The 27,622-nt window shown below is 38.1% G+C and overlaps 3 protein-coding genes across 3 annotated transcripts; 2 read left to right on the top strand and 1 right to left on the bottom strand.

The window, feature by feature from the left end:
* Nucleotides 1-1,294: 1,294 nt before the first annotated feature.
* On the top strand, nt 1,295-17,739 carry LOC113635180 (SH3 domain and tetratricopeptide repeat-containing protein 1). The gene is made up of 19 exons (XM_027134465.2): nt 1,295-1,944; nt 2,162-2,233; nt 2,959-3,089; nt 3,216-3,321; nt 3,436-3,579; nt 3,672-3,870; nt 3,947-4,023; nt 4,125-4,320; nt 5,370-5,500; nt 9,728-9,754; nt 9,875-10,788; nt 10,872-11,631; nt 13,111-13,291; nt 13,389-13,539; nt 13,776-13,898; nt 14,384-14,534; nt 15,214-15,410; nt 16,065-16,993; nt 17,591-17,739. Exons 1-18 carry the CDS (start codon nt 1,785-1,787, stop codon nt 16,329-16,331), a joined length of 3,987 nt encoding a protein of 1,328 aa, XP_026990266.2. The 5' UTR covers nt 1,295-1,784; the 3' UTR covers nt 16,332-16,993; nt 17,591-17,739.
* On the bottom strand, nt 4,465-9,343 carry LOC113635185 (gametocyte-specific factor 1). Its single transcript, XM_027134471.2, has 7 exons — nt 9,238-9,343; nt 8,939-9,032; nt 8,744-8,847; nt 7,616-7,742; nt 6,564-6,647; nt 6,290-6,362; nt 4,465-5,663 (listed from the first exon to the last, which is right to left on the bottom strand). The coding sequence occupies exons 1-7, from the start codon at nt 9,325-9,327 to the stop codon at nt 5,585-5,587; spliced, it is 651 nt and encodes a 216-aa protein (XP_026990272.2). The 5' UTR covers nt 9,328-9,343; the 3' UTR covers nt 4,465-5,584.
* Nucleotides 17,740-18,022: 283 nt separating the features above from the next.
* On the top strand, nt 18,023-27,528 carry htra3b (HtrA serine peptidase 3b). Its single transcript, XM_027134470.2, has 9 exons — nt 18,023-18,741; nt 22,486-22,585; nt 23,595-23,817; nt 24,808-25,002; nt 25,086-25,118; nt 25,269-25,383; nt 25,490-25,547; nt 26,136-26,231; nt 26,773-27,528. Exons 1-9 carry the CDS (start codon nt 18,321-18,323, stop codon nt 26,939-26,941), a joined length of 1,410 nt encoding a protein of 469 aa, XP_026990271.1. The 5' UTR covers nt 18,023-18,320; the 3' UTR covers nt 26,942-27,528.
* Nucleotides 27,529-27,622: the final 94 nt, after the last annotated feature.

Genomic DNA, 27,622 nt, shown 5'->3' with positions numbered 1-27,622 from the left:
GTATTAATATTATTATTATAGGCTGCATAACATCCCGGGCTTACACACAGCTGTTCTAAGGTGTTTGAGTTCTGTTGTTTTTTTATACAATGAATTCATTTAATTTCATCCATCCCCTTTACACTATCTTTGCTTACAAGCTAAGTCAAAACAGGCTTGTACACATACAGGGTGACCCTGTATGTGATTTATAAAGTCTAGGCTCACCTGCTTGTTTACACTAAACCTTATCGCCCCCTTCTGGTGGAAACGTGTCGCTACAACTCATTCGTCCCAAAATGTTGTGTCTTGTCTCTACCTCTTCAGCTTGTCGAGAATCTGACAAATGCAAATATCCTATATTATTTTTTCTTAGTAGGAACCCGATGTGTATTTATATTATATTACATTCATGTTTCATATTGTCATGTATGTGTACTGTACAGTATATAGACCAGTAACAGTGTATAAATGAAACTAAAAACCAGGATATTAACATACACCTGAACACTATAGATCTGATCATTCCCCAGATTGTTACTGCAAAGTTAAATGCACACGATTGTGTAGGATTATTACATGCTGTGACCATACAATTTCTCAAACTCAAACTTAAATAATCTGCACAGAACCCTGACCCCATGTGCTCTGAACATCTTTGGGATGAATGGGAACTCTGATATCACTCCAAATCTCCTCATTCAGTATCAGTGCCTGACATTATTAATGATTTTGTGGCTAAATGAACACAATCCACACAATCACACTCCACTAGTGGAAATCCTTTGCAGAAGAGTGAGTTTATTATAACAACAAAGGGGGACTGACAAATAAAATTTGATTTGATTTGACTAACTGTGGAACGAGATATTCAACAAGCACATATGGGTGTGATGGTCAGGTGTCTATGTAGTCCATGGCCATATAGTGCAGTTACATAATGCTTAATCTGTACTGTATATAACCTATATGTATATATACTACCAGCCATTGAGCTAAAATGTATGCTGTACATATGCTACATATTTATCACTTGTTTATTTGCACAATTGCACTTCTGGTAGATGCCAAACTGCATTTCTGTCTGTCTGTATGTCTGTCTAGCTATCTATCATGAGAATATACTCACATATACATCTACTATAGCCACACTTTTGTGTAACAATTTTTTTGTAATTCTTGTCTGTGTTAAAAATAATAAGCCTTCAACCTGTCTGGTGTTTTTTTATTTTTTTATTTTTTTTGAGCAGTAAATTAAGTAAGAAAGTAAGGAAAAGGAAATGCTGACATTGTTCCTCTGTTAAAATGACATACTGTAGTGCGCCACTTGGTCGTCATTGATTATTTGCATTGGCGCTTTGTGCCTTTAAATCCCTGTTTGTTCACTTAGTGATTATTAACTAAGCAACAAAAGACACCAAGGTCACTTCTGTTTAAAACGGACATTTACTCTACAAATACAAGAAACTTTCACCTCGTGGACGGATTTATTTAAAGCAAGTTGCAATTTACTGGGAGAACTTTTTCTAACTCATGATCACACACCTTTGTTTGTTTCAGTAAGTGTAAAGTATCAGTAAGTGTAAAATATCCTTGAGTTTTGAGCTGCGTTTTATCCAAGGATCCTGGAGTATTGCGCATGACATGGGCTCCTTCCCATACAGCACGCTAACATACTAAATATACTAGTAGGTTGTAGCCTCCACATGCATTACCAAAGCACTTCATACTATTTAGCAAGGTAGGTACTAGGTAGGATGATGGTTTGGACGTAGCCACTGTCACATGGCACTCATGGATCTTTGATGAAGACTACTTTGATGTTGACTATGGATCAGCAGAACATGGCGAGTTTAAGGGTGAACTCGGGATGCCAAACATTTGGACCATACCGACATGAATTGTCTGTGGAGCACAACAGCAATGATCTGGATAATAAAGACATGTTTAAAAGCCTTGACATAGGTAAGTCATGGTGGGTAAATCATAAATGTATTTTTTAGCACTTTTTGGGTTATAGTTGTTTCTGTGCATTTGTACATGGATAACATCATTCTAATGTAAGTTATGGAAGTACTGAGATGATAATTTTTTTGGATAGACAAATAAATATACTTTGTTTATTTGCTCTTTAGTCACAATTCATAATTCATTCACAAGGACATTTCTGTTTGTTCTTCAGAAAATAAGCCCTTAAGAACATCAGGGAGTGTAAAGGGGACCCCAGCAGTTTCTGAAGACAAAATCCCTACAGGTAACTACTAAATTTATGAACGCTGATCAGATTCCTGCTGTTTCCTGAACCTCTGACAAAAGTAATCTTAAAATACTTATCATTCTGAAATACTAGATTAGAAAGAAACAGATTGATTTATTTGTGTTTCCAGCAGACCAATTGGTCAGTTTACCATATTGTTAGAAGCAATTCTATTTAAAATGGGCAGAAGAGAAGTGTTATTAAGCTATTTAGTCATGGACCCAATCACCACATAGAACCCAGTGTTGGTATAAGTTTAAATGAAAATCAGTGACTGTCTCTTTAACATGTTGATTTTAAAACAGCCCATATAAATTGCAGTGTCCTGTTATATTAAATTATCTGTGAAATATAAGTATTGCTTTGGAAAAAACATCCTTAAACACAGGTTAAATGAAATTACACATTGAACCCTGCACATCTGTTGTCACTGATTAACCCCTGCTGTCAGAACAATTCTATAAAATCACATGATTGAAATGATGTTACAAGTGTAATTAGTCATGAATTAAAGAGTTTGGCCTATGATAACTGGCTTCACTGTGTTCTAAAACAAATACCAGATTTAAGGTTGCACACAAGTTTGCAAATATATATGTTGTGAACCATGTCAGTTTTATTAGAGTACATTTTAAATAATGTGTGTTCTGCATGATGATGGTATTGTTGGCATTGAGAAACAGAATGCCTGTTAGTTAACTTTCACCCGTTTCCTGTTGCAGTGTTGGGGCTTCAGCTGGCAATAGCACAAGGTCCGGACCGGCTTCCTGCTGACAAGAACACACAGGAAGTTCTGTGCGGGAAACTGCGTGTGCTGGAGGCTGACCTCTGCAATATTACATCCTTGCTCTCGGTATGTTTTCCCAGTGTAAAAGTTACAAAAAACAGTATACCAGAGTGAATATTAAGGAAAAAAAGAACTTAAACATACTAAAATAACGTGCTCATAAATGTTGAAAGCCTTTTCCCCATCTTTAAGGAATTCTCTGCTCATCTGGTGTCCATCAACAGTGAGGAAAGAACCATATTCATCACTTTTAAATCATTTGAAGAAATATGGAAGTTCACCACATACCACAGAATGGGTTTGTACTTTTTCAACTCTTTGCATTAAGATTTAAAGAATACTAAAACTTATACAGTGAGCATTTAGATACCTCAGTTTCACTGTCTGCCGTGTGGATGTCAATGCTCTCCAGGTTTCCTACGTCAGTGTTTGGGGAATGTTCTTTTGAACCAAGAATTCTGGCTTAATGCTTTAGACCAGGAAGGCTCAGGAATTGAGGTGTCATTTAATGAGGAGGCTCTTAATCAGATGTACTTAGGCTTTCTGATGCAAGAAGGTAGCACTTGTTCCTTACAGTAAATTCCAGTCAGATAATAATAATAAATTATTAAACTGATACCAGCACAATATTTGGTGGTTCTGTTTCAGGCTCATTTTTTGGGAGTTGCACAGTGAATCAGATGTTTGACAGCTCCACATCAGGCAGTGATCTTTATCTTGAGAAAGGTGATATTGCTCTGTTTGAGCCTCCGTTCCTAGGCTCGGGCTGGACTGTGCTATCTCTGGCAGACGGATCAAGAGGGACTAAAGCTCGGCCAGCACTGGAACCTGTCATCCCATTTCATGAGTAAGTGAAGTAAAGTGGTGCTCAGTAAATATTCACACATTGCTATTTCATTCATTTCTAATCTCATTTGCTTTAGGTGGTTTCTGAAGTCCTGTCCTGAATGGGTTTTGGTAGGCAGTGGAAAAACATGCTCAAATGTCCCATTTCAAATTGGTAAGGAAACAGCCACCTCAGAAAGCTCTAGCACGTTGAAAGGTTGTAATATAATGTGACATAACGACTAATAGAACATATAGTAATATAACATATATTAGATGTAGGTATCTGTGAGGCTACAGAGGTGTATGATGGTAATGGCCCCGATGAGCTGAGTTTTGAGGCTGGTGATCGCATTATCATCAAAGGCCTACTAGTAAACTGTTTTGAGTGGTTCATGGGCAAGCTGGAGAGGACTGGTGATGTAGGACTTGTGAAAACAAGCCTTGTAAAAGCAACGGATTCTCTTTCTGAGTAAGTGCCTGCATTTTTGCATTTGCAACATGCATTTCACTTTCAACACAATCATAATATATAAACCAACACACAATATATTTTCCATTAACACCATATCCACAAGTATTTTTTTCTTCTTCTAACAAAACACTCACTTATGTGCAAGTGATATATTTTTTATTTATTAACAGAGCAAAAATTGTAGATTTTCTGTATAGTTATACATTATAGATGCTGGAAGCTTCTTCCAAAAACTGCAAATAAACTTCCTCTCATGGAAACCACATCAATGATTACACACAGTGTATATGGATTTTTCTGCTTATGTGGAAATGAAATGAAAATGTATTGAATCACACTTTTGATCTTAACCTTTTAGAAAGGACTTCTGTCTGAGCTGCCGACCAATCAGAACATAGCCACAAGCTCTCTATGCACATACATTTTCAATTATACATATGCATAATTAAACAGCCACTTTATTAGGAACACTTAGAACACATCTGCTCATTCATATAATTATCCAATCAGCCAAATCTGTAGCAAAATGCATAAAACCACAGATACAGGTCAAGAGTTTCAGTTAATATCAAACATCAGAATGGGGAAAATTGAGCACAGGCTCCCCATGAAGTTCGGATAAGCCGTAGAAAATGAACGAATGAATGATGTTGGTGACTTTGTGGAAGATTTTCTTGCACAACAGTCTCAAAAGTTTATACAGGGTTGGATGAAAAAGAACAAAGCATCAGTTTAGGGAGTATATGCTTGATGATTAGAGAAGTCAAATTTAAATAGCTGGATGGACTATTACATTGGGATTTGCTCTTGTTAGTTAAGAACATGAAACTGAGGGAACAGTGAGCTCAATGCAAACTGGACAGTTGGAGAACAGGTGATATAATTTCTAGTCTATCCCCCTAATGATATGACTCTGCTTCAGCACGACTGACTGTTTGAACAATTGCTAAAATGTGCAGATGTACAGATGTTCCTAATAAAGTAGCTAGTATGTGTGTGTGTAAGTGTACCGAATGTCACTTAAGTATGCTCTGTTTAAACAACAGATCTGATGAAATCTTTATGAAAGAAGAAAACAAGAACATTTTCAAACTGGAACAAGAGACGATTAAAAAAGAAACTATTGCTTTTTTAAAGAAAACTTGCCAAAGCAATCTTACTACAGTCTACAAACTTGGTAAGCTGCTTCATTCTGTTTTGTGGTTTAACCATATTAAAGTATTTTAAAGGACTTTTACAGAACTTAAACAGAACTTCAGCTTTACAAACCCAGTTTCCATGCAAAACCTTTTGGGGCTCTGACAGCGGCGGGCAAACTGGGGGTCATAGCTAACCCAGTCCTAAGGGGAAAAAATGAACAAATGAGCCAGATCACTTTCTCACATTTAAAGAGTATCACAGCTGTCAAAGTCTCAGTATGAGACTCACATTTTTTGACCAGTGAGGGGGCTTTCACACTGGCAGGTTACTCTTAAACTGAGCATTGTTTGCATAAAGAATTCATAATGTAAAAGCAGATTAAGAAACACAGTGATGTACAGAACTTGGAAGTACATATAGAAGGTGGTCTGAGTTCAATTGTACTGTAAAAGTTTCTTGATTTCCATGAATGCATCTCATACTGTGTTCATAGTTTAGGAAGCAAAATATCCTATGTGCATGTTTGGCAATGCTGACATTAATAGTTTTCAGTACACAAGTGTCTGGGAAACGTTGTATGTCACAGAAGAGGTGAGATGCCTTATTTGTATATGGCGAGTCGAAAACAGACAGGAGCAGTTAGAAGAAGGCAGTGTGAGATTTTGATGACATTAGATCAACCCAGTTGCACAAATGTACAATGAAGCAAGTCTCAAACCAGACCATTGCTTACGGGGCACTGGGAACAATCATACTCGGATTCAGCCTGCAGCTAACATGCCCAGTGTGAAAACCAGCTAACAGTCTGATGTTTTATCTTGCTCACCTGTCTTGGCTGAGTTGTGAGGTTGAAATTCCCCAGACAAATGGAGTTGCTGGTGTTCCTGCTTCTTTCTCTTCTATAGTGGAGAAGTGTTTATTAATCAGAAACTTTACCTATGAGCCTTCTTAATTCACAACTTTTTAATCAAATATTAATTGCCATTTTCCACCAGAAAACCTTGTTTGAGTTGTTGTGATAAGTTAGTGATAGGCTAGTGTGATGAATGAAGAATGAAGAGAGGAAGGACACTGTGATATACAGAGGCACAGAAGCTGACCTTCATCCCAGTCTTCATCACACACAGGAATAGTCCAGGTGCTGACAGGAACCTGAAATTTGCACTGGGTCTCATCAGTTACCTCTGAAAAACATTGTACTTGGGTAAAACAAATGTAAATTTATGTTTTATAAATGTCTCATAAATGTAAAGGTGAAGCATAAATTGTATTACAGTGGTACCCCGCTTATCGACCGGCTCGGACATCGACCCTTTTCGCTTAGCGAACAGTTTTTTGAGCGAAATTTGCGCCCGCTGAACGACCAAATCCCCGCTTATCGACCTCGACCCACGTAGCGCGAGGGGAAGGATCTTCCCAGTCTCGCCTCAGCCTTTATGGAGAGAGCATCTATCATAAATTAAACTTCAGTTTGTGAACAATATTAGTGTTATTTAGCGGTCAATATAATAAATTTAGTGCATGTCTATTGTATATACAATAACTTGTTTAAAGTGTAAAGTCGTTTTTTTGTTTAAATTTGTTAAAATACTCTAGAAATATGGGTCCAAAAAAACGAGTACTTAACGAGTAAGTACAGTACAATAATTTTTTTTGTTACTTTTGTAAAGTTTTTAATTTATAGTTTTTACTGTATAATTGTCACAGTCGGCGCTCCTGCTCCGCTCTCCGACCGGCAACATAGAGAGGCGTCTCTGGAATATTAGTCATTTCCGGACTACACCTCCCAGCACCCATCACTAAGGTGTAGTCTGGAAGCGACTAATATTCTGGAGATGAGTCTCTATGTTGCCGGTCGGAGAGCGAAGCAGGTGCGCTGACCGTGACAATTATATACAATATTATTTATGTACCTGTATTATTTTATGTATTATTTAGTATTAATACTGCTAAAAACGGGGCAAAAATTGTTAATTATTGAGTATCGGTGGAGGTCGGGAACGGATTAATTGGGTATCCATTATTTCTTATGGGATAATTAAATTCACTCTTCGACCTTTTCGCATTTCGACCGGTTTTAAGGAACGTATTAAGGTCGATAAGCGGGGTACCATTGTACTTATGTCTGTCACAAAATCATAAAAACTATTACCATAGTCAGTATTTACAGAGCACCTATTCAGGCATGTAGACATATGATGGGACATTTCTTCTTTGGGCATGATGTGACGAGCATTAAACGGGCACGTCCAGAGTTGACTGGCCAGCTGTGGATTGTTCTGAAAACAATATTTGGACTCATTTTTAATCTTTAATACTTTATGCATCAACAGATTATTCACAATGATGATACTGTAATTTGCCTAAAAAATATATCTTTGAAGGTTTCCACAAGATTATGGAATGTGGAATACAAGAGCTAGAGGAACTGATTCGTGCTGGAATATTAACTATTTTGTTTACATTTAGAGCATTTGGCAGATGCCCTTATCCCGAGCGACGTACAAAAGTGCTCGTCTCTATCATTGGATGCATTAACTCTGGTTCACTAAGTTAAGATACCATGAGTCTAAAACACTGTTCAAAGTTTTTTTTTTCTTTCTAATACACATACAGTACAACAAACAGGGAAGAAAGTGCTAGTTGAAGTGTTTCATGAGTAAGTAGGTCTTTAACCGTCATTTGAAAATAGCCAGTGACTCAGCTGTCTGGACACCTAAGAGAAGTTCATTCCACCACCATGGTGCCAGAACAGAAAAAGAGTCTTGTTGTATATTTACCTCTTACCCTAAGAGATGGTGGGACCAGTCAAGCAGTGCTGTAAGCTTTGAGGGTGTGAGGTGTAGTGCGAGGAGTGATAAAAGCTTTGAGGTAAGAGGGAGCTGGTCCATTTTGTGGTTTTAAGGCAAGCATCAGTGTTTTGAATCTGATGTGTGTAACTACTGGAAGCCAGTGGAGGAAGCATAGCAGTGGGGAAGTATGTGAGAACTTAGGCAGGTTAAAAACAAGTCGTGCAGCTGCATTTTGGATCATTTGCAGTGGACGAATAGCATTCATAGGTAAACCTGCCAGCAGTGAGTTACAGTACACCAGTACTGAGATGACAAAAGACTGAACAAGTAGCTGAGCAGCCTGTGTGGGCAGAAATTAAACTTTTTTTAATGTTGTAGATTTGACTTCCAATACAAGATGTAATCCTGCCACAAGCCCGGTGTTTTCATGATCAAATGCTTGCTGAAGATACATGCATTACACTTAGATTGATTTCACTAGATTTCACCTTTCTGCACTTGATTAGATGGTAAGGTAAACGACGTGCTCGGATCTGATGGTTGGCGTCATAAGGGCATAGAAGCAACTTATCCGGGTCAAACAAATCATCGTCTGAAAAAAGAAAAAAAAAATAGAGTCAGGTTAACACCAGGATCACAAAATGCTTAGAGCTAATCGTTAACCACCTCATGTTTATCTTTACCTTGCGCCTCTTCCCAGCGACGAAGTGGGAATTTGGGTTGAGGTGATGAATCCTTGCCGTTCATTTTCGTTGACTTCCGTGATATTTCCTTTTCCTGGGGAAAAACACAAACGACTTTTAAAACGTTGACCGCAAACTAGCCTGTAAATTAGCATCGTGTCGCCTTTAAAATAACACACTGGTTAATTAATTGTGGTACTTTTTTAAATCGATTTAATTTCCAGGTCTATGTTTGTGGTTCGCTTCATTTTTATTTATTTATTTTTTAACTCAAAGTTTAATGTATAAACAGTACTCACATTAAGTCTTTTAACCGAGGAAAGATGGCGCCTGCTTTTCAAAATTGACTTGAGTCGATCAGGTAACGGAAATCTATCACGCATGCGCATTGTGCAATTCGCTCCAAAGCACGTAAACATTTAGCTGAGAATTTAATCGACTGATACATTATCTTTTCGATCATAAAGTCACTTTAGTTCGGTTTCAATGATAATACTTAATTATCACAAAAAATTTCTTTTTTTCTTTCTCTCTCTCTCTCTCTCTCTCTCTCTCTCTCTCTCTCTCTCTCTCTCTCTCTCTCTCTATATATCTATATATATATATATATATATATATATATATATATATATATATATATATATATGTTTGTTTGTTTAGACCACAAATTTGAACTGTGCATATTACACTAATTTGCCATAATAATACAACTGAGTTGTTATGAGTTGTCTATATGAGTCTTCAACAAATTATCTAAATGTTGGTTTCTAATTTACATTGTTATGACAGATTCAGCAAATGCAAGGTCAATTGAAGGTAGGTAAGATTTGTATGATATGCATGTTTAATAAATTATAATGGTTTATAAAAAATAATAAATAATAAAATCTGAATAAAATCCAGCATAATTTAAACTCCAGGTTTATCTTCCTTTAGATGGACCCAGCAACGGTGAATATGCAGACATAAAAATAAATATCACCAGTATTTTGGGTGAAATAAGGGAACATCTTCAAAATGAGCAGACACAAGACAGTGAGAGGCTCCAAACAGATGAGCAGATTGGATCCACAGCGTCACCCAACGAAATCCGTTATTTTACTGTTTGTTCAGAACAGGATGGTGCCGGTCCAGATGGATACTATTCCCTTCTGTCCTTTTTAAGCAGCAGGGATCATCAGCCTGAGTTTCAGCTTCTCTATGCTGCCTACCCAGAATTCCTCCAGTTGCATTTCCAGGGCCATAGTGATGAGGAGGAGCTGGTAGCATATTTAGGTGTGGCTCGGGAAATAGCCAGAAAAAAACGGATGTCATGGGCACAGAGCAGAATCTGTTTTCTCTTGGGACAGTTGTGTGCAGGAAGGTCAAAGTTCTCCCAGGCTCGTGTCTATTATGAGGAAGCATTAAGCATACCCAGAGACTATTTCACAGACATCTACCTTCTCTCTGCTATCTACTCTAACCTGGCCCTCATTTATCTAACACAAAAAAATGCAGAGAAGTATCTTGCTCTATCTGAACGCTTTGCTGCTTTATTACTGGCAGACTGTAACTATTTATCTGGCACAGAAGACCCTGAGGTGTTGACGTATGCACTGAAAAAGGCAGTTCTGTCCCAGAACAAATCTGCAGAAGCCCGCGTCTGTTTCCTGCTGTCCAAATTTTACCTGAAGCTTGAAGAAGGGATGAATGCAGTGCCTTTCATTGAGCGGCTACAGATTTTGGCAGATGAGATGCCTGGAACTTGTGACAAGATGCAAAGTCATGGTTTTTTACTTTTAGCAAGGCTTTATAGTGACTACGGTCTTCTTCACCTAGCTGAGAGCTCAGCACAGCAAGCATGTCAACAGGTGGGTGTTATGCAATAAATGTGATGTAACTGTGTTATTGTATTCATAAATGTCATTTTTATTTCATTCTTGCAACCACACAGGTGTCTTCATCAGTCACTGATTGTTTCTGCAGCATCTCTTTGCTGTTAGAGAATGCTCGAGAACTGTATGGTGTAGACATCCCAGCACAAGTTGTTCCATGTTTGACTCGAGCTGCTGCTTTAGAATCTTTTGACATGGAGCCCAGTCTTTCACATGCCTATGCCCTGTGCCTGTCTTGGCTCTTCCACAAACATGGCATGCCTAAAAGGGCAGTTCAGTACATGTGTGACTTCCTCAATCATTCCTCTGCTACCGTGCTCAGCCACTCTGATGCCAGCGCTGCACTTATCTGGCTGGCGTGGTTGTATATCTGTAACCTCCAACCCCACAGTGCTCTGGATGTCCTGGACTCAGTCCTGTCCTCCCTCCCCGAGCACTGTACAACCCGGCTGGAGGGTGTCATTTATAATATGCGTGGCATCACGTTGAGACATGCCGGTGATGTCAAACAAGCTGCAGAGAACTTCCGTGCTGCAATCGATGTCTGTGAGGAGTTTGAAGACAGATGCAACTGGGCCATAGCACTTGCAAACTTGGGCTTCTTGAATTTACAGGCCAATGTGAAACGGGTAGCAGAAGAACAGCTCACGCAGGCAATAGAGCTGTTCTGTGAGCTAGAGGATGAAGATCATGAGCTGAACTTTGTTGTTGTGCTTCTAGCGCTTGGAAAGTTTTATGTTTCGCAGGGTTTTTGTGAGAAAGGAAAGGTCTACTATGAGTGGGCCCTGCTGACTTCCATCTTTTATGATAACTCAGAGAGTAAGTACCAATTATTATTATCAGCAGTTCTGATTAACTCCGTTCTATTTGATTTCATTTGTGTAGCGCTTTAGCAATGGAATATGTCGCAAAGCAACTTTACAGGAATTTATTAATTCAGTATATAGAATATAAAATTTACATTTAAATGGATCCCTAATTAGCAACAACCTTGCCAAGGAAAAACTCCCTAATATGATACTGGGAAGAAATCTTATATAAAAACACCAGATTTCTGAGTTACAACAGATAGTTTGTAAATAATTTTCCTTCTATTGCATAACTAGTTATAACGTCTCTTATAAGTCTGTTTTATTAAGGTTATCTGTTAAAATGTAAATATTTATTTGGTTAGCTGTGTAAATAAAAATCGAGATAGAATAGATTTTGTTTATTACAAGTTGTTTTTAGTGAAAATATAGATATAGGCTTAATGATCGGTTGGTAAAAGTGCATTGAGTAATTTTTTATGAAAGTTTGCATTACAATGGTACAAGTTAGACAGTTTCTAATAAAAAAAACTGCCCAGTATGTCATTTACATCCATCAGTTATATGTTCTGCATGCTGGTATAGGTATGCGGTGACCCACATGAAAAGCAGTTTGATAAAACTTGACTGTTTTTATAAGCCCTCTTGTGCACATTCCTCCCCACATTAAGAGTGGGAATAAACAGAGTTAGCGTCTGAACAACTCAACTCTATTTGAAATATGTATGATATTGAGATTGTCTGTGATTTTAGAATTATTATGAAAATTTACAAATTTCTGGCATTCTTATTAGTGTTGCTGACATCACAATAAAATATTGCTTATTAAATAAAATATTTGTTGTTGGTACGAAGGTCACAGTAATATCTGTTGTCCATTTTTCTAAAATGGAATGTTAGAAAAAAGCCGAACAGCCACGTCTGTAAGGAAAGTGCTTCGTTCTGAGGAATGTTATTAGGAAAAGTGTTACAAATATTTTATTTGATTCAATTTTATTTGCATAGTGTCTCATTGTCTCAGAGCAGATTTACAGAATATTATAAAAAGTTCAAGATTAATATTAGATTTAGATTTCTCCAATGAGCAAGCCTGAGGTGATTTATGTACACATGAAGTAAGATTAAACAATAAATTTAAAAAAAAAATGGGAAGACACTGTGAAGACATTTTTTTATGTTTATTACCCACAAATAAAAATGTATTAAAGCTGGGGTTGGTGGAATGAAATAGCTGGTCAACATTTCTAAAATTATAGTTTACTGTTTCTCTATAAATGACATTCCAACATTCAAACTAGTGATGATCAGTATTTAAAAATAACAAAAATAAACTATTGTTTCATTTTGCTTGTTACAACTGTAAAAGAGAGAGAGAGAGAGAGAGAGAGAGAGAGAGAGAGAGAGAGAGAGAGAGAGAGAGAGATATTGGTCAATTGCATTATATATACACGAATGTAATTTAATCTCCTAATTATTTTCCTGTAATAAGGCCAGCTGCAAGCTACCCGCCACCTTTGCATGCTGTACAGCGAAGCATGTCCTGATGAAGCTCAGTGCATCATTTACAATGAACACCAGCTGAACCTGCTTCAGCAGACAGGAGACAGAACCCTGGAGGCAGAGATATTGGAAAAGATCAGTCTGCTGTACCTCAGCCTGGGTACAGAGAAGTGAGTTCATATTTATTTCTGATGTGACAGAATGTAGCCGGGAGGTCCAGTAGCTTAGAACAGTCTAAACCTGCTTTTTGGTATTGTTCTATCTCAGGGCAAATAGATGTGCTCTGGACTACACCAAAAGAAGCATAGGGATCTACATCGACATGGGGACAAAGAGGAAAGAGGCTCACGGATGGCTTCAGGCAGGAAAAATCTACCACATCCTCAAACAGACTGAGCTGGTGGATCTCTATGTGCAGGTAATATTACATCAGAAAAAAAATTCATAGACAAAAAAGTAAAAATTGCCCTTGTCTGGCAAAACCTTAACACCATTATGCATAGTTTCGTGGTGTGAACCCCCTGATGATAGACATGGCAAATGGCATGAGAAAATGACTTAAATGTGTCCGAGTGTAACACAAGACACGAGACTCCTTTCAAAATTGTTAAATAAACTCCTCTCATTAGATTCATTTCTCTTCTCTTGTGACAGGTAGCGCAGGACATTGCTTTAAGTACAGGAGACACACTATTCATTGTGGAGCTGCTGGAGGTGGCGGGGGACATGTTCTATAACAGCACACAGGATAGAGAGAAAGCTGTCTGCTTCTACAGAGTAAGTTTATACAAGCAAAGGGAATAATAATACTGCAATGTCAAACAGGTTTAAAAACAATAAGTAATTGGTAAAACCTTCCTGGAAAGAATAAATATGTTAAATGTGAACACTAAACTCATTAGGGATTTAGATAATCAGTTGACAGCTTTTGAGAATTATTTCATACACATGGTACATTATTCTACATGCTATATGCTGTTCAGCTATAGGTGACACATCCGAAGGAAATAACAGTGATAATTGAAACTGTTATATCCCTCAGCTTTTTCTTAGTTCTTTGCTGTACTTTTTATCATAGTGATGTTAAAAATCTTAACATTTGTTATGTTTAAACTTTCATTTTATTAATGCTAGGTTGACATTATCTTCCAAAAGGATGTGTAATGTACATGTGTGATTAGTCTATAAATGTATAACAGAATTATGTGGTGTTGATGTATGGTATAGTATAAAAGCCATGTGTGTTTGTCCCTGTCTGTCAGGATCGAGCTCTCCCGATAGCAGTGAAGACAAGCAGTGTGCGTTGTCAGCTCAGGTTGTGTAATAAGCTAGCAGAGTTGCTGCTCCATTTGGGACAGTATCAAGAAGCTCTGGAGTATGCACAGTCTGCATTAGAGATCAGTGTCAATCTGGGTATGTAACACACATACACAAACTCTCTCGACTCTCAAACACCAGTTGGGGCATTTTTGGGGATGTGGTAGCCAAGAGGTTAAGGTGTTGGTCTACTGATTGGAAGGTCATTAGTTCAAATCCCAGGTCCACCAAGCTGCCACTGCTGGTCCCCTGAACAAAGCCCTTAACAATCAATTGCTCAGTTATATAAATTGAATTAAAAAAACTTTTCTCTGGATAAGGGTGTCTGCTAAATGGCGGAAATGTAAATTTGTTTTTTATCAGTTAGGCGTCAATAAATTTCAGAGAGTGATTTCGTTCTGCAGTTAGTAGTATTGTTATGGCTAAATTAATTGAACTGGTGCATGGTCACAATCATTAAAAAACAAATTAGGGACTCTTATTCCTAGTATATAGAAATAAACTTAAATCCTTTTGTATTCAGTGTTTGTCTTCTTCTCTTTTCCATCTCAATTCCCAAGCTTCTTTGTCAGTCCAGTCCCAGTGAACTTTATAGTGATTGTTTCATTCTTCCATTTCTCAATACAAACCATTTTTATTTTCCATTTGAAAATGATACATTTTGCACAACACACAATTGGTTTTGCAATTACATTAAATAGTGCACACAGGTCTAATTTAATCAGATTATCCAGATTGCCTCATTACATTGTTTTGAACTGTTATCTGCTTGTAGCTGACCATTTGAACGTGCGTGTGGCGTTCCATCGGCTGGCTACGCTCTACCACTGCCTGAGTCAGTTTGAGCTGGCTGAGCACCACTTCCTCAAGGCGCTCTCACTCTGTCCCTCACCCATGCAGTTTGATGAGGAAGCTCTGTACTATGTCAAAGTCTATCAAACTCTAGGTGACATTATCTTCCATGATCTAAAGGTAAGAACCACATCCAAGGCTTATGTCTTAAAGACCAACCAGAAGAGGGCAGCATAGGCATGCAAACATAATTGGAAACCAGTCGACCTACTGTGTGTACTCTGTAATTGCATTATTTAATGTAGATGATATTAAAAATGCTCAGGCACAGTGTTTAGCTTTGCCACCTCACAACTTTATGGTTCTTGGTTCACTCACGAGGTCAGGACTGTTGGGTATTTTGCATGTTCTGGCCTTGTCGGCACAGGATTTCTCTGGCACTTCCATGATCATTCAGCAATCCACTAACATGCCATTGAACTGGATGTAATAAATTGCCCCCTTTTTTATGGTGCCCTACAATGGACCCATCAAGGGTGTATTCCTATCTCACAAACTGTTTTCCAGGACTAGGCTCAGAATTAATCAGTACCCTGGTAAATATTTTCTGGAGATGGAAGCATAGGTGGATAAATGAATGAATTAATGAATTGCAAGTAAAAAGAGATGCTGAACCAAAATGAAAAGTCCTGAATAAATGTTATTACCACATAAAGTGATCATGAGATTTCACAATGACATCTACATAAGGCTGATTTGTTCAACCATACATGATACAGATTGAATAAATAAGACTCTTTACTGTATTTCTATCTTCTGGTTCTGCTCTCTCAGGACCCATTTGATGCAGCAGGTTATTACCATCTTGCCCTGGCAGCTGCCATGGACCTTGGCAATAAAAAGTCTCAGCTTGAGCTGTGCACTCGCCTGGCCACTATCTACCACAACTTCCTCATGGATCGTGAGCTTTCCCTGCACTTCTACCAACGGGCCCGTGCCTTCGCTGCTGATCTCAATATCCGCCGCATCAACCTATCACCAGACCAGTGTTTTCGCACCACATCCCAATACAGGATCACCGCCTTGCAGGAGACGAGCTAGAAAAATCAAACTGTACTGAGAAAACAGAAACCTAAACTGAACTGAAGCACAACACTGTAATGTTTACAGTCTTCTGACCAGATGTTTTGTGTAGTGGTTCATTTACTTTTATGTGTGTTGACTGGCTCACTAATATTTGAAGTCAGAAATTCTAACTGATTCAACATTTCCTTATATCACTCCAGGAGTCAATTTTAAAAGTGACAACTAAATGATAAAATTGAAGCACATGACTGAAAAAAATCAATCCACATTAAATTGAATAATAATAATAATAATAATAATAATAATAATAATAATAATAATAAATACAGCATCTTTGTTTATGTACATGTTCAAGCCTTTAATGAGCCATTATTTCATTTGGCAAGCTAAAGTCACTACATTTTTATATTGCTAAAATGTGATTTTGTGTGTGTGTGTGTGTGTGTGTGTGTGTGTGTGTGTGTGTGTGTGTGTGTGGTGTGTGTGTTGCCCTTCAGTGAATCCAGGGTGTATTCCTGCCTCATGTCCAGTATTCCTGGGTTGGGATCCAGACTCAACTGAACCCTGACCATGACAGATTGATTACTGAAAAATACCACATCCTCAAACAGAGGGAAAGAAAGAATAAACCAATGAATATTAATAGAAACTAGACAATTAAGGGCAATGCTTTAAATGTAAGTGTAACCTAAACAAGACTGGAATAATATGCTCTGGTTAACATACATCTGGATCTGGCTTTTAAATGATAACAAAGTTTTACAGATGGTACTTATGTAACACGCAAATGAAAGATCAGATACAAGAGCAAATCCTAAGCCCTTCAGAGCAGCTGCTTGCACTAAAAACATATATAAAATAAATTTTAACTTTGTTTATATCAGGCAGAGTATCCAGTGTAAATCCCCTTTACATTTTCTGTTGGAAAAAACATTCAGTAAGAAATGGACATTTAGTTCTTCATATAATATAAAAAACCTGCTTTAATGCATGCACAGCTTTAATATTGTTAAATCACTAATGCATTGAGCCTGGGTATTCAGTCACATCGGTTTAACCCCCTGAAATCAAGTGAAAACAAAGAGATGCTCTGTTTTCACTAAGTGCTGAAAATGACTGATGTTACAGTTTCAAATAAATATCTTCATGGCTGGTGAGATCCCACAAGTCATCCTGAACTGCTCTTCTCTGTCCAAGCAAACACCAAAAGCTAAAACTCTGACACTTGCAAGTGTGTATGTGTTAACACGACATGACCAACATGTGTTGCATAGGTGTCTGGAATGAGCTCTTCAGATGGACCATAAACCGTTCTTCACAACAGAGGCAGCCATGTGAGAACACCACAAGACCTCATCACGTTCTTATAAAAAACACATACATTCTTTTTTAGTCCAAGACTGGAAGGAGGTAACAGTGCTATAGCATCATCAGGGATTTTTTTTTTTTATTTTTGCAAAAGTGCAAACTAGAAAATTCACAATGTTGAAATTTGTGATCATTCTCAGAAATGCATGGATCTGGATAACTTTTAATTGTTTTTTTCTTTTCTTTTAAGTGCAACCATTAAACACACTCATGCTCGTGGATAAATGTGCACTTTAGGACCCCTTTCAGGAGCTTTGCATGGTTGCAAAGTGGGCTGAGCGCTTGGAAACCCTGCTTTCTCCTCCTCCATTAAAAACAGCTGCGGTTCTGTAGCACTGCTTTCAGACAGACCGGCCGGACCGTCTGTTTACTCCGCACAGCACACGTCCTAAACTTGGATCTAAGCTTTAATTAATGCAAAGTAAAAATTTGCACTTATTCGATCAAACATTGTATTATTTTTTGCATTGCATTTTTGTGCAAGAAGAAACGCTTGTGGAGACAAGAATCATCTATGGACACTAATGAAGACTTCTGTCATTAGACTATGATCTCAGTCTAAACATTTTTGCTGTAGTTTTCTTTTTGCTCTTCTTTTCTTTCACTGGTTTCCTACCTCCTTCGTTACATGAAACAATGCGTGTGATTGTATTATCTGCCGTTATTTTGTTCTACATCAGATCCGTGGTCTGTGCTGAGCCCAAATCTAAAGCCTGCTCTGCACGCTGTGATGTGAGCGCGTGCCCGAGCCCGAGCTGCCCGAGCGGTTACGTGCCGGACCGCTGCGGATGCTGTCTTGTGTGCGCGGGTGCCGAGGGTGAATCGTGCGGCCGCGCGCACGACCTGCCTTGTGGAGACGGGCTAGAGTGCAAACATCCAGCAGGGAAACGGCTCTCTAAAGGTGTGTGTCAGTGCCGCTACGGAGCCAAGGTGTGCGCCAGCGACGGCAACACGTACGCTAACGTGTGCCAGCTTAAAGCCGCGAGCCGCAAAGCACAGCAGCAAGGCCTGCCGGGATTGAGCTCTGTGCACAAGGGCTCGTGCGATAGTGGCCGAGGTAAGCAATCACTCTGTCACACTTTTATTGCACCAGTATGTACAGTGTGCAAAGGGAGCCAAGTCATCTCATGCGGTTACTAATATCTAGAGCAAAGTTACTTTTCCATTGCAAGAAACCTTTTGCACTTTAAGAGAATGTGGCACTTTATGACATCACTGTGTTATATAATTGCTGTAGTTTCCAACACTCAAAGGTTTTTGATCACATGAATTACAAATTTAATATCAGATAGTCAAGGGGGAAAAGCGTATTGTAAGCATAGGGACATCTGGCAGTGTGCCAGCCCTCACAGAAAACTTGTACAAATACCACCAGCACCAGAAGTCCAGGGGGTGGATTTGGACCTGCCCCAGCTCCTCCTACTTGGGCATCAAAAGTGTGTGGAGACAACTCAGTTTCTTTCAGTTAGGATTACTGTTTGTTGTGGAAGGTTGAATAGCACCTCATTGGTAGGGACTGGTTTAGGCTCATAGAAGGAGATGGAGAATATCCAGCTTCACTTCCTAACCTTTTGGTTTTGGAGCAGGAGCTATTGTATCCAGTAAAGCTAAGGACAAAATAAAATTTAATTTCAATTGTTAGATGCTGTGATCACAGGAGGACAGGCAACACTCATGTAAGACACATTCTTAAGGATGTTCAGGGAAGATTCAAATTCTCACACAATAAAATAATAAAAAATGGGCTTGTGGTATATTTGCTTATAGCAACCTTCAGCTCTATTGAGATCATTAAGCATTAAGTATTTTTGTGACAATAATCAAGAAAAACGTCTGTAGTATGTATATGCCTTCTCACAAGAGAAGCAGAGAGCAGTACTTTGTGGGTTTTAAATAAGTCACAAACTATATTTTAGTTAACAAACCAGCAAATGGTTATCTTTCAGTGGGATGTTTAAAAATGACTTGGGGTTCAGCGGTGACTCCAGTCAGTCTGGTTCTTCATATATGCAAGAAATCACCACCAAATAAAAACCCATATAAACAGTATCAAATATATATATATATATGATTTTAAGACGTGAATACAAATGTGCTTATTATATCTAGCAGCTAGATATTTTCCCCTAATTTAAGGGACCAAATCCTTCTAGAATGCTGCTTGAATTAATAGCCTCCAAGGACATGTAAAAGACCAGACAATAACATTGACTTACTGCTGTAGAGTCATCATATGAGAAGGCAGTTAGAATACAGGAGGTCATTGTACCCTCCAGACTAGTCATGAATTTCCAGGTCATTCTGAATGCAAGGTGAACTTTTGGCCTGATTGCCATCTAGCACTTTATCAAAGTCTTAGCAATTTTCTGAACAACCATTAAACTGCAGACTGACCCGAATTAAGCCACTTATTAGTGCCACTGTTTTAGACACAAAGAAAAAATTACCCACAAAGAACAACCTTAGCTGTTAACCAAAATTAGATAACTTCTGTGATTACTGACAGATGGAAATCTCTGTAATTACTGTATTCTTAACTTTAAACAATCCAATTACTGATTATTAGTACAGAAAGATGGCAAGATTACTGTCTGAGTAGGTATGGCATATCCTTCCTGACTGTCGGTCTAATTTAGTCATGCACAGTGGGATATTATTATAAAGACAGACTTTGTGCTGCTGCTGACTCGTTTTTACAGGTGCCTAAGAACCTCCTTTCCCAGGAAGAGCTGTCTGACAGACAAACTGTGTTTACTCACCACTTATGTTTTTAAACAAAATTTTCTTATAGTGGAAATTTTTCCAATCTGGTTGTATTTATTGGTCTATAAAGATCTTTGTGTAATGGTGTTGAAATATTTTTTTCCCTCTGAAAGCCAGTGAACAGAAGGGTGTATACAGTACACACACACACACACACACACACACACATATATATATATATATATATATATATATATATATATATATATATATATATATATATATATATATATATATAGAGAGAGAGAGAGAGAGAGAGAGAGAGAGAGAGATATGATCAAATTGCAGCCTTCAATATTCTAATTTTTTTCACAGTGTAATTACTGACGAACATTTTAGAATTAAGATTAGGATCTAAAAAAGGTCAAGGAAACAGATAAGCACATTTAATTTTAATTCAATTTATTCATATGACCTTCCAAAAGTGGGGGAAATGATTATCTGCAAAGTTAAATAGCTGCAAAGAGCATGCAGAACAACCTTTTCTCTATAATTCTCCTTATAAACATACCAAAAAATCATCAGACATAATTTCCTGTACAACTAATACTCTAAACTTCAAGCATAAACACAGAATTTTTCATTAGTGTATTAAATATCTCACTCTCATGCACCCCTTCTATTAAGGTAGCCAAGCAAGTGCCATCAACTGGACCACTAATGCATGGTTTTTCCCTCAACCAGACTGGAAAATTAGACTGGAGAGTTAGAGGAGATAATTTTGGACAGCTTATGGAATTTTTAACCTCGAGTAAATCGCTAGTGCGTGGCTGACACTGCAAAGGTTTGGGTTTTCTTTTTCTTATATAGTCTCTAATAGAGCAACCTCAAAGAGTATACACATTGGAATTGGAATAGTGGGTTGGCTCACTCGGCCACCGTGACATAAAAGATCTTAATTTTGCAGTTCCCCTTAAGGCTAAGTCTAAGTGATATAGTTACCCTGGAATGTGACCTTAAAAAAAAGGTTGCTTGTTGTGGTAAATGTTAAACAACTGCATATGATTTACTGCAGTTATGATAATTTTTAATGTGCAATCCTTAATTTATACTTTGGCCAGAGTTTGAAGACCTCTTGTTTCTTTTTCTTTTTCCCAAATATATGCTGCACTTAAAGCAAAAAGCACAAGCCATGAAATGTAAACCTCTGGAGTGGTGTTAGAGGTTACAGTTAGACAGTATTAAGTGATTATAAATTTGTACTGTTAACATTATACTGTTTGACATATTGCTTTAAAGATGGGTGTCTCACTAGCCCCCTTCTAGCCCCCTCCTAAAGTGTGTGTGCCAAGGCAGTCACAGGAAACAGCGGTCAACTTGGGTGCAGTCTGTGTGCAGAAAATAATGTTGTCTAATTACTATAATTTTACACACCCAGGGCACAGATGAATGCACACATACACACATGCAAACATGCTTGTCTTACTATCCATGTGACCTTCCATTGGCATAATATGTTCTCCATATTTAATTTAGCTGATTAATGCTGTTCCTACACTTAAATCTAACTCTTACCTTAATCTCAATACTTTCAGCTCTTTTTTTAACTAAAAAAAAGTTAGTTGTTTTCTCACAAACACACACACAGACACAGACACACACACACACACACACACACACACACACACACACACACACACACACACACACACACACACACACACACACACACACACACATTGAACAGGACAGAAACCACCTGCAGGTTTTTATACAATTACAGACTAGCAGTTCCTGTGTTTGAAAATACTTTACCAAAACTTTGCCCTCTGGTCCTGCAGTAAATATAACCTCCGCTGTCTATAAATACTAAACTGCTTAGTTAATGACTGCTGTTTAATTACTATACTCATTAAGGGTTATAAAATCTTCCGGAAACCTGTTTTCACTAAATGTTGATTTCAGACTAGCATTGTCTATTCAGTTATATGGTAAAACTGCTCTCAGGTCAGCAGCATGAGGGAACTTCTTTCAGCTGCCTTTAAAAGCCACAGTGGTGTGTGCTTATTAACATGACAAATTCTTTCTGCTAGTATAGGTCCCACACACCCCAACAGCCCAAGGTATAAATTCAACTTCATTGCTGATGTGGTGGAAAAGATCGCTCCAGCTGTGGTTCATGTGGAACTCTTTCTAAGGTATGTTCAGCGTGGGATTTACTTTACAAGCCAAATTTATTATGAATAAATGCATTTAATAGAAAACAGACGAATTTAAAAAGTGGAGGTTGGTTGTTGTGCAAATGCTATAAAAAAAAAAGACATACATAAAATCAGTACTTTGAACAGCAATTATTCTGTTCCTGGGAGCACGGTGGCTTAGTGGGTAGCACGTTCGCCTCACACCTCCAGGGTCGGGGTTCGATTCCCGCCTCCGCCTTGTGTGTGCGGAGTTTGCATGTTCTCCCCGTGCCTCGGGGGTTTCCTCCGGGTACTCCGGTTTCCTCCCCCAGTCCAAAGACATGCATGGTAGGTTGATTGGCATCTCTGGAAAATTGTCCGTAGTATGTGTGAGTAAATGAGTGTGTGTGTGTGTGCCCTGCGATGGGTTGGCACTCCGTCCAGGGTGTATCCTGCCTTGATGCCCGATGACGCCTGGGATAGGCACAGGCTCCCTGTGACCCGAGTAGTTTGGATAAAGCGGTAGAAAATGAATGAATGAATGAATATTCTGTTCCTGGTCTTAGGAGTGTTTGCGACATTGGCGGTAAAGGCTACCTTTTTGACATTAAGCAGAAATTAGTCTGCTCAGTTGTTTTGTAAATATTTTTTTAAAAAGAGGTGAGAAATGTGAAAGAACTGAGCACTTTTTCTATTATGCCTCCTGAGACATTCAGAAAGAGCACAGCTGTTTCTCACCAAGTCTGCTGACTTACAGACAGTTAGAAAAGAAAGATGTTAAGCAGACACAAAGGAGTCAAAAGACAGACAGTTTCCATTCACCAAAATCCTGAATCATTAAAATCATGAATCATTGTTTTTCCACCGAGTTTGCGCTTGTATGGGTCTGAATTTTTTTATGTAGTTTTGTGTTTTGCATCTTGGAAAATGGAAAGTGGGCATTCATCTTTTCTGTTACGTGTGTAATAATGCTATCTGTGTCAACAATATTACAATTTAACTGATAATGTTGACCTTTAATCCGCAGCCACCCGCTGTTTGGCCGGACTGTACCTCTGTCAAGTGGCTCAGGCTTCGTGATTTCAGAGACTGGCCTGATTGTAACTAATGCTCATGTCGTGTCCACCACAACGCCTGTGTCAGGACATCAACAGCTTAAAGTACAGATGCACAATGGAGATGTACATGATGCTACAATTAAAGACATTGACAAAAAGTCTGACATCGCCACCATCAAAATCAATTCACAGGTGAATACTGTATGACACTTTGATGCAAATTGTTATTGGTTTAATTCATTTTAAACTGTCTTCTGCATGGATGTCACATTTAATATTCGTTATCCTATTTATAAGCACATATGCAAGGTTATATCCATCTGTGACAGCAAAATTTGCACATGCACCCTCTCCTCTGTAAATCACAGCAACACTAGCCTAGGATTGTGCTTTTCTCCAAGTGTGTGACAACATGAGCAGCAGTTTGAAAAGATACTATTGGCTGCTGGGTTCATCTGTTTTGGATGAAATGCATGTTACAGCTCACCCTAGTGGTTTGTTACTGGCAAACGGCCAATTGAAGAATAGAGGTACAATTTGCCCTGCACCCCAAATGTAGATAATTAGTAAAGATATACAATTTCTTGTGACTATAAAGTTTACTTGGTGTAGGTTAAGCAAGGGAAACGAAGGTTGTTTACAGCCTTCAGTTCAGTACCAAGCATATCACAAGATCTAAGAGACTGGTTGGATATGTAACACCATCTGTAGGTAAACAGTATTGGAATCAATGCTAACCAGCATCTAAAGCTTCTAACTTCTGTTGCTTGGGTATAATGCTTAAGTTTCATGATACCAAACTGTAAGCTGGCTGTTACCACTTCTTTTAACTATTTAGTGTACTTTTGTCCATATTTATTGATGAACGGTGCAATATACAGTTTCAGAACCCATATCTGACACTCGACGCAATTTGGAGAAGGTATAATAATTTAGACACAAATAGTGCTTAACTAAAGATTATTATATTGCTAGTTGGCACATCAGCTTCATAGCTCCAGTACAAGACTAAACAATCAAACCGTTGACACCAAACATTGGCAGATTTGTGTACACTTGATTTTTTTGTTTAAGAGATAGAAAATGCTATTGAAATAAACTCAGTACCCACATGGCAGTAGTTTAACCAAATTTTTATTTTCTGTCTTCTTTCTCTTCCTTTTTTTCTTTCTTCTCTGACAGAAAAAACTGTCAGTCTTGTTGCTTGGTCACTCGGCAGACTTGCGGCCTGGGGAGTTTGTGGTTGCCATTGGGAGTCCGTTTGCTTTGCAGAATACGGTGACCACAGGAATTGTCAGCACGGCTCAAAGAGATGGCAAAGAACTGGGTATCCGGGACTCTGACATGGACTACATCCAGACTGATGCAATTATAAATGTGAGACAATTGAACCCGGATTTGAGTATCTGATTATTTAATCTAAACCAAACAAAAATGAAAATTTGTGTTTTTTTCTTTAGTATGGGAATTCAGGCGGCCCCCTTGTCAACCTCGTAAGCATTTAACATACTGTACACACAAGCACATTCAATACTTTTTCTAGCTTATTTTGTTAGACTAATATGTAAACATCATGAAACTCATCAGTGCTGTTTAATGTTATGCCATTATTCTAACCTTTACATTGATCTAAATTTTATTAGGATGGGGAAGTGATTGGAATCAACACCCTCAAGGTAGCAGCGGGGATCTCCTTCGCCATTCCTTCAGACAGAATAACGCTCTTCCTCAATGACTCCATGGGGAAGCAAAGCAAAGGTACAACATTTAATGTGTGTCCACATATTACAGCTCTTAGTTTGTGCAGGTTTATGGTTAATAAATAATAATTTACCGATTTGTGTTGTTTTTGTGCTTCATTCAGAACTGAGATCAGTAAAGAAGCGTTTCATTGGAATCCGCATGCTCACTATAACTGAAGCGTGAGTGGATTTCTCATCTATTTTATTTTTATTCACTATATAGAGAAAAGTATGTAGACACAGAAAAAAAATACACACTTTGAACTCTAGGATGTCTCTGTATACTGTAGCATTAAAGATGAAACTTAAACAAGAGCCATAAAGATATTTACCTAGGTTGATGTGGAAGATCTTGTATGACTTTCGCAGAGCCCTGACCTCAACCCTGACCCTTCTTGTCTATCACAAGTGCCTGACCTTAATAATGGCTGAATGAACTCAACAAGCCACTGTCCATAATCTACTGGGGAAATCGAAGAGTGCAGGCTGATATAGCAGCACAGGGGGTAGAGCACCAAATAAATATTAACTCCTTATTAACAACTCCTTATACAAGCCTATTGTTTTGGAAAAGGAGGTTCAGTAAGAACATCTGGTCATGATGATTAGATGTCCATTTTGGTTTGCTACATACTTCTCGTTTTGGATGAGCAAAACACTCCCCACACCAATAATGGTGACAAACATCACATTATACTACAAGGAACTGCTCAGTATCCTCTAAAATAGAGTTTTTTTTTGTTGAGTATTATTGTTGTGTTTCTGTAGTCTTGTAGACGAGCTGAAACAGCTAAACCCAGACTTCCCTGATGTTATCAGTGGAATCTACATCCATGAGGTGGTTCCTCACTCTCCTGCACAAAAGTAAGGATCAGCTGAGCACAAGCTGCTTATTTTATGTCAAGTTACTTTATTTTACACTTTTACAGTTTATCAAAGTTATTTAATAAAGTTAAAGTATAATTATTATCTGAATAATTTGGCATCCTTTATTGGGTTCCCAGCATTTGCATAGTCTGCTAAATGTAAGAGAAATGTAACAGAAATGTAAATGTAGCCGATTGAGCATGTAAGGTTAATAAGAATTTATCCTTTCTGATTTAACACTGAGGTTTCTGAATTTGCTGTTTTGTTTGTCTGATTGTGTTTTAAACTTTTGAGCCAACAGAAAAACAGAATATAGGAGAATAAAATGGAAAAATTAAACTAATTCTGACAAATTGAAACGGTTATTTTTTAACACTGCTGTAATGTAAGGTATGATGAGGCTGTTTCATGAATGAATGGAGATAACATACAATGCAATCTTATGATCTTCAAAAATTGTGGTTCCACGTATTAATCACCAGACCCATTTACGTTGTTAAACCTGAAGTCCTTCATTATCCTTTGTCTTAAACACTAGAGGGGGAATAAAGGATGGCGACATAATTGTAAAGCTGAACGGCCGGCCGTTAACCAGCACCAGTGAACTGAAGGAGGCATTGATGGAGGACACAGCTCTGCTGCTGGAAGTCCGGCGAGGCAACGATGATCTGCTTTTCAACATCGAGCCTGATGTTATTATGCAGTGACACATGTAAGCACCTTACCATTTGCTCTGGTAATGCAGGGACAAACAGGAGAACATGGTTGGCACACCAGCAGCCACAAGCAACAGCCAAAGCCTTTAACACCATGAGCCTTAAAAAACACAACTGAGTAAGATTTTCCCTGCTGTGTTTTTTTGCCAAAATACTGTACATATATATGGTTGGGGATTAAACATCTTGTATTATTTAGTTTCTGGTGAATAAGGAAATGTATAGTACTGTACTTTTTTTTTTTTTAAGACAATGCTGATGATATTAAAAAACAGCTAGATTTGTGCCTGAGACCATTCCATATGCCAGGGTGAAACAGAGTGAGTGATGTACCTGGTACCTGTAGACATCACAGTTAAATATAAAAATGAAATGAAATGGAATGCATTAGCGAAATGTTGTATAAAATGTGACATTTTATTGCTGTTCACTTTATAACTGTTTTTTGATGATTGATATCTACTTTTGTAGCAACTGTAAGCAATTTTCTGTTTAAGTCTGTTTAAGTCAAAATGTTTACAATTGTGTCTGCTGGTTCATACCAATAAAGGCATAAATTCTGAACATCATGTCTGCCAGTCTGGCCATAAACAATCCTGTTTGGTTCTTCTTGTATTTATTATATAATCATAATGGAAGCATTAGGATCAAACAATGTGAATTTATAGTCTG

The sequence above is a fragment of the Tachysurus fulvidraco genome, chromosome 1 (genome assembly GCF_022655615.1).
Source record: "Tachysurus fulvidraco isolate hzauxx_2018 chromosome 1, HZAU_PFXX_2.0, whole genome shotgun sequence".
NCBI classification, from domain to species: domain Eukaryota; kingdom Metazoa; phylum Chordata; class Actinopteri; order Siluriformes; family Bagridae; genus Tachysurus; species Tachysurus fulvidraco.
This window is presented reverse-complemented; position numbering and strand designations above follow the sequence as displayed.